Below are 7,998 nucleotides of genomic sequence, written 5' to 3'. Positions count from 1 at the left end.
GTGATATTTGTAACCTACACGACTCGCTCAGGCAAAATTTTGCTTGCCTGGGCGAGCTGGCCCAACTCAAACACGTCTAGGCGAGTTCTTGGCGAATCCCTGCTCCAACATATTTCCCTGCTTCTATTCAAAGGTTATATCTCACACTCTAGATGTTATTTTGGAAATCCCAACGGTGAAAACATGTAGACGTGGGTTGTGAGCCTACAATATAAATTGGAAAGAAATCCAACGGTTAACAAATATGAGATTGTTGTTTTACCAAAACAGATTTTGGGCCAATCTTGGAATCACACAGTTATAATTGTAATGTAGATCAATCAAACTCCACATAACCTAACAAGCACACCAAGTAGTGGCACAAGAATAATTCACACAAAACTTCAAATAATCCAAATTAATCAAGTAATTAAATAATACAAGAAATACATCATACATTTATTTTTAGTTATCAGAATTTCAAGGTGTTACATAAGACATGGTTAGTCTACTCACAATAGCCTCAATGCATTATTGTCACCTTAGTGAACAATAATACTAGACCAAAGATGCTTTTAGAATAACATTTCTTTATTCAATGAATCTTGCCTATTCTAAGGAAATTATTACGCTATAAAACTAAAACATAATAATTGAAATGGCTCCTTTATATATAAAATATATAAACCAAAATCATGATTCAAATATAATCCAACAAGTATAATGTTGTATTGATCCACTTATCTATGCTGCAAACTTGTACTTTCTTTTCACTTAGGAGTCGGGCAGCATCTGTTGCATAAAAATAGGTTGTTGCTATTGGATTTGTTAACAAAAATTACTTTGTGCAGGTACACATAATCTACTTAAGAAACTATTTACTATTGTAAGCATGTAAATTTGTTCACTAACTCAACTATATTGTACCCTTTCTTTCATCATTATTTAACTTTTTCTAAAAGGAGATTGTTCCCTACCTCCTATTGCACCACAATGGAGAAGATATTGAACTAATGCCAAAATTGAACTCAATACCATTTCATTCAACTAGAGTATCTGAGTATATTATAGACATTACTAGGGATTTATTTTAGTAATTACTTTTATATTACTTATTGTTATTGCTTTCTGTTTTTATGTTATGTGTAATGATTTTATTCCTATAGTATTGACAGCAAAGCTTGTTAATTTCTGCACATTGTGGCCATTATTATCGTATTATGATTCGAGTGTTCTATTTTAACAAACTACAAGATGTCTGTCAAACAATGCAATGAAAACATGATTATTATACATGTGTATAATAGAATCATGTTTTTGTTGTGATTCATATGACAAGGAAAGTGTAATTATGTTGCACACGGGTACTATGGAAATTAATATACTTTCATTGCAATATACGACATGAAAAAATATATATATACAATTGAAGTATGATTCCATTGTGCATGTATGCAATTGAATCACACTTCTATTTCTATACTTTTGTTTTCCACCCCATACATTGTAACAGAATGTACGAAGGAATCATTATTCTGTAAGAAGAGTATTTTTGGAATTCAGTAAAAAGTCACTCACATGAGTGGTGAAAATAGAAAATTCGGGGATGAGAATAGCAACTTCTGTTCGAAGGCAGCTGGGGTGTAGGTCCACTTTTTTGTCGTAACAAGGGTGATGTAATAATCAGCTTGGTCAAAATAGCAAAATTCGGGGATGAGAATAGCAACTTCTGTTCGAAGGCAGCTGGGGCGCAGGTCCACTTTTTAGTCGTAACAAGGGTGATGTAATAATCAGCTTAAATTATGACGAAACACAACACGACAACTTAATAAATACGTATTATGTCATTTAATTTGCATTACAAAACTCTAAACTACAGTAAATATTTGAATTTTCCCCTCCGCATAACCGTTTTTATATAACACCAAGGCTTGAGATATTTCTAAAATAGCCTCCTGATCTCGTCACTTTTGAAAAAAAAATAATGTATTTAGACACCTGATATGCCCTCGTGCATGTGCGTGACTTAAGAGTACGTACGTAATGACTATTTTCTTAAGCTTTAGTTTTGCCGAAGGAAACCAAAAACATAGTCATGCATGCATGTGTTTACATGATAAACACAGTTAGGTACGTAAAATCATATCTTGTTATCCCTAATAGAAAATTTTCATTAAAATTAACTAATAATTTGTCTTGCCTCTATTTAAACCCGCCAACCCCCGTTATTAAGATATCAGTATCTCTCTCTCCCCTCTTCCCCACCCAACCTTCTCTCTATCACACACACAAGTCAATGGATAAAAAACAACAGTGTAAGACGTCTCAAGATCCTGAAGTGAGAAAAGGGCCTTGGACAATGGAAGAAGACTTGATCTTGATGAACTATATTGCAAATCATGGGGAAGGTGTTTGGAACTCTTTGGCCAAAGCTGCTGGTAAACATATTTTTCGTTCAACTTTTTTTTTCTTATTCTTTGTGTATTCTCTTCTTCTTTTCTCTTTTTCGTTCAAACTTAAACCCTATGGTGCGAGAAAATGATTCATCATCTTGCATGCTTTAACAGGTCTCAAACGTAACGGAAAGAGTTGCCGGCTAAGGTGGCTAAATTACCTCCGTCCTGATGTTAGAAGAGGGAATATTACACCCGAGGAACAACTTTTGATTATGGAGCTCCACGCAAAGTGGGGAAACAGGTATTTCATAAATACGATGAAAATTTATAAGGAAACAAAGATCTTATATTTCACATAAATAATGATATCCTTACCCAGAAAATAAAAAATAATTTTTCGTCAACCCTTCTTCAGTTTTGAACCACGAAAGAAGTTCTTTGCTCTCTTTTGAGTTGTAGTATTTGGCTTTGGAGGCATTCATTTGCACTAGGAAGCACATGAGTACAATATTCTTGGACGACAATTTGAGGGGGGGGGGGGTCGTGAGTGTTATCGGGGGAGAGAATTCTAGCCAAGAGAAAGGTTTCAACACATGGGGATTTGTTGGATTTGTGGCCACAAATTTCTTGGAGAAAATCTATATATGAATTTTTAGAGTTTCTAAAAGGATTGGTTGTCTCGGATTCCATCCATATGGAAGAATTGGACTGTTTTCCTTTAAAGGGTACATACATACAACCATCCTTACTGTTGCAATGATCCCCACTACCGTTCCCTCTCTCTTACATATGCATACATATGGCAGGCGAAAGAGAGGTCCTAGGCCTTTTAGATCTAACAAGAACCACATGAATTAATGAATTTTTCCTGTTGATTTTGAATTATGTGCTCCTTTCTAAATTTTTCGTAAATTTGATGAATGGAATATTTTAATTTTTATTCATAAACAAATTGTACCATGAAACCTTAACTTCTAAGAATCTATCACTTATCTAAAAAATTGGAGGTTTGGCTGTATGGATTCTGTAGTTTTATTTCAAAATAAAATAAATCATATATTATATGATTTTTTTTTATCATATACACTAGATAAGAAAACAAAATAGTTTTTTAGAAACACGTTATTTTATACTTACTTTTTAAATAATTAAAATTATTTAAGATGATGTATTTGATACTCTTTTCCCTCTGGGTTTGTTACATAAGATAGAAAAATAGCTCATCATACTAAACTACATTAAAACAAGAAAAATAAATCGATGACCAAAGGAAGAGAAATATGATTGTAAATAGTTAAAACTAGAGCAATTCCTGTGCTTTCCCCAGGCAGAGGAAGATAAAACAAACAAATGGCCCGTGTTTTAATAAAAGAGAGAGAAAGCAATAAAATATTGAAATAAAGGATGTGTGAACAGGTGACTGAGTAAAATCGAGGCTGGATGATTTTTAAAAAACTATTGATAGAAAGATTACATTAAACAAGAAATAGATTGTATTAGAAAGGTTGTTTCTCAACATAATGCTGTTTTACATAATTATAGGTTTTTTTTCTTATTATACTAGCAAATATAATTATATATATAAAGCTGTTTTATTCTCCTAAAGGGTCGTCTAGTTTACAAATGACTATTTCTATAAGGCTAGTGAACGAGGGCAAAATAAGTTGGACATGAGCACCTTCCACTTTAGGTTGAACTCATGGAAGTGGGCATATCTTTATAGCTTTCTAGTTCGGATGAAAGAGAGTTTGAGTGAAAATAGACCCAAACCATACACTTTTGGCTTTTCTTAACAAGGGCAGGTGTCCTTGTAAATTTTAGAGCCTCTCTTTGAAGATAACCTTACATAGTGCATATATAAACTGAAGATACACTTACATGCATGCATAGTGCATATATAAACTAGCTAGTTAGCACCACCCTTACACGTACCTTTCGCAGTATCCCAAATTCCTTCTCAGGAAATTAAGGAAACGAATCATCTACTAGTAATATAAGACAAGCAAAATGTTTAATTCAAACTAATTTTGCAAATATATATTACATTTGTTGTATAAAAATGACTAGCTTTTATGAGGCACGAGTATAATGAAATGTGGGTTTTCTTGAAATAAACAGAGATGGATAGCCAAACGAGTTTGAGGTAAATTATTACTACAAGAAATGAAGGTGACATGTTTAAAATTTGCTATGTAGAAAATTTGTATACGTGTGTATGCATGTACATATGTGTATGAACGGATATCGATGGAGAAGAGAATAGTAAATGTTTTAATTGAACCATACTCTCTCTACCTGAGGCATGCTTTGAGAAATCTGATTTTCGGGTCTTAGAGGAGCCCCTGCTACAAAGCAAAGGGCATTATCTTCATACATCAAAGGAAATTTAGCATCTTACGTACCTCAACACTAATCGTTTTATAAGTAGATTCAAACATAACGTCACATTGATTCTCAGCCAATGAACATGGCCTCCATCAGACACACAATCGTATTTAATATAGGTGTTGCCACTTTTTAGTTAATAAAAAGTGTGGCAGTCATTTTTAGGCAGTTTTTGATTAAATTTCAACTTAATAATTTCTTTTTCAAGAAATTAAACAAATTCTTTAGTTTAGCTTACTATCACTCATGCACACTCGTGTACCCTCTTTTCCACCACATATTTCAACATATTATAGATTTCTTGTGACTCTCCGCTTACTCTGATCAATATGACTATAGTTATATCCACTAGTTTGATTTTTATTTTTTCGTAAGGAAAATTTATTAAAAGCAATAATTTTTTTTAAAAAATAATTGCTTATCCAATTGTTTGATGTAACTAATTAAAGTGCAAGGCATTTTCTTTGTCACTATTTACTCATCCATTTAAAAAGTTTAGAGGTTTTCCCAAAATTTCGTTACAGCGTATTCACCAATTGATGCAGGTGGTCCAAAATTGCCAAGCATCTACCTGGAAGGACTGATAATGAGATCAAGAACTATTGGAGGACAAGGATCCAGAAGCACATCAAGCAAGCTGAGAACTTTCAGCAACAGAGTAGTAATAATTCTGAGATAAATGATCACCAAGCTAGCACTAGCCATGTTTCCACCATGGCTGAGCCCATGGAGATGTATTCTCCACCCTGTTATCAAGGAATGTTAGAGCCATTTTCAACTCAGTTCCCTACAATTAATCCTGATCAATCCAGTTGTTGTACCAATGACAACAACAACATTAACTATTGGAGCATGGAGGATAGCTGGTCAATGCAATTACTGAACGGTGATTAAATATTATCAAGATAAAACCTAAGTTCTGAAGTTCCATAAGGCTGGAATGTCTCTGGATTAAAACATATTATTGGGTTTGTTTATATAAGTAGTTGGATGTTTGGTTTTGCGTACCATTATTAGCTATGTGCTGTAATATATACGAGATCTTATATTAAACTATATCTGCATGCTTTATATATATTTTAAATGAGGTGCTATGTGCATTGTAGAAGATACAGTTAAGAACCACATAGTTCAAAACACTTAATATATTTCCAGTGGCATGCTTGCTTACCTATTATAGGAGGTCCTGTTATTAATTATCTCCATGATTGTTTGTTTAAACGTTACGTTGATACCATAAATTTTGTCTGTCTCACGCGCTCAACCTAATGATTATATATACACTTTGAACAAAGATTTATTCCCTGTGAAATTAGTACTTTTAGTTATTGGATAAAGGGATTTCAGAGAATAAAAAGGATGGGTCAACCATCTGTAGACAGGTGGTTATGAACATCTTATGTTGGTAATTGTTTTTCTTCTGTTTCTCATTAAACTTTAAAATATGAACGCAATAATGTTGTTTGCCCCTGTAGATTATGTAACAGAGCGTAGAATCTGTTTGGGATGGGTCAGATAGTAGTGTCAAACTCATCATCATATAAACGGAAAGACAGCAAGGCATGTATGGGCATGAACTTGCATTTACATATGGGAAAATAAAAATCCCCATACATACACACACATATATATAATATATAACCTAACTAAAGCCACAAGAAATTGACGCGTGGTCACAGAATAGCACTTGTCCATGTTGCATTTGGTGTTTTCACATGTGCCTCATAAATTCACCCCATCACCGCATGCATCTATCCTTTGTGATCAAGAAAACACATCAACATTACCATAATCATGGATCATCCATCGATCATTACATAAATCAATTGCCCACTAATTAATTTACCCCTTTATATTAATTAATAGCTACACTAGTTCTCGTTAATTTATCATAGACAGTGAAAGCTTACATCATGGCATACTGTCGAAATGCTTCTTAAGCTACGAGGTAATATTGTAACTGAAACAGTTTGTCATGTTGTGAGCACAAAGTTAGGTCAGTGAGGACAGTAGAGTAAGAGCATGCATTCACGGCGTACCATACTTCAACTTTAGTTTAGCTTTCAACACTTATTCTGACAAAGAGGGGCTGAGAGGATAACTAAGAGACTAGTCCTGGGATTGTGCCATGTCTTATTAAGGAAACAAGGACAATTGCTTGTAGGCTTTAACTTGGTGCCTACGCGATACGAAAAGGAACTTGCAGGATCTATGAACCACTCGTTTCTATTCAGTCACATGTTTTATGTGCAGAATTCAATTTCAACACCCGAAAGAAAACTCGCACGTGGCGTGATGATAAGGAAGATTCACGTGGTGGGTCGGCCACTTGAACAAAACGTGATCAAATTGAACACAGGACCCAGTTGTAAATATTCAGAATGCACGATACATATACACACTATAATATTGCTGACATTTATTGTACCTCTCTTTTTTTTTTTTTTTTTCCTCTCTTAAGTCATATTATATCACCTATTGTATTTATAATTTTTTTTCTTACCTCTATCTCTTTGCAGACATAGATAGACATTAGGGTACTGTCTATAAAATAGTATTCCTTACTTTATGATTCTCGATCGTCACTTTTTTAGTTTTAACATTCACCCTTTCTTGCATCTTTTTATACTTTCTATTTATTTATATTTTTTTCTTCTTATGTTTTTATTAGATTGATATCACCCGTTATACATCTGTAATTTTCACTCCTTTTATACTTTTCCTACTATCTATCTTCTCATCCCACTTGCTATGAATGAGTCTGACTAAAGTTACTCACTACTTAATACTTGTAGCGATTTCGATGGAACCATCCGTCCTTTTCAGTTCTCTTCTTTATGATGTTTTCTTTTTCTAACTTCGTTATTTTAGGTCACTTCTTTTATACCTCTCTTTACATTTGTTGAAAAGAATATTTTGTTTCTTTTTTACACTCTATATTACTCGACGTTTTTCACGAAGTGTGAAAACAAAAAACAATGACATGAACGAACATGTTTTATTTTCCTCTTATACAATGAAGCGCGCAATAGATATTTAAAGAAAAAAGACATTTTCAAATTTAATTATGATAGAATAAAAAATGCATAAGATAAAAAGACAAAAGTAAGAGATGTTATGAATAATATGATAGAAAAGAAAGAGAAATTAAAAGAATAAATTATTGAAATAAGCTGCAAACATATTAAAAAATTTATTATACAGATTCTAAATAAAAACTGTCATTCCATTTAATTTA

At 33.2% G+C, this 7,998-nt stretch overlaps 1 protein-coding gene across 1 annotated transcript; it reads left to right on the top strand.

Moving 5' to 3' along the window:
- Positions 1 to 2,256: 2,256 nt before the first annotated feature.
- MYB182 (MYB transcription factor MYB182) lies at positions 2,257 to 5,889 on the top strand. The gene is made up of 3 exons (NM_001248950.1): positions 2,257 to 2,417; positions 2,547 to 2,676; positions 5,306 to 5,889. Exons 1-3 carry the CDS (start codon positions 2,276 to 2,278, stop codon positions 5,652 to 5,654), a joined length of 621 nt encoding a protein of 206 aa, NP_001235879.1. The 5' UTR covers positions 2,257 to 2,275; the 3' UTR covers positions 5,655 to 5,889.
- The last annotated feature ends 2,109 nt before the right edge of the window (positions 5,890 to 7,998 follow it).

Source organism: Glycine max, chromosome 19 (assembly GCF_000004515.6).
Source record: "Glycine max cultivar Williams 82 chromosome 19, Glycine_max_v4.0, whole genome shotgun sequence".
Lineage (NCBI taxonomy): Eukaryota > Viridiplantae > Streptophyta > Magnoliopsida > Fabales > Fabaceae > Glycine > Glycine max.
Note: the sequence above shows the minus strand (reverse complement) of the source record. Positions and strands in the feature narration are given on the sequence as shown.

Excerpts from the sequence above, each read along its gene's own strand:
- MYB182 (NM_001248950.1), top strand. The coding sequence starts at position 2,276 with ATGGATAAAAAACAACAGTGTAAGACGTCTCAAGATCCTGAAGTGAGA. Across the intron at positions 2,418-2,546 it reads CTCTTTGGCCAAAGCTGCTG|GTCTCAAACGTAACGGAAAG; the intron begins GTAAACATATTT and ends ATGCTTTAACAG. Across the intron at positions 2,677-5,305 it reads CACGCAAAGTGGGGAAACAG|GTGGTCCAAAATTGCCAAGC; the intron begins GTATTTCATAAA and ends CAATTGATGCAG.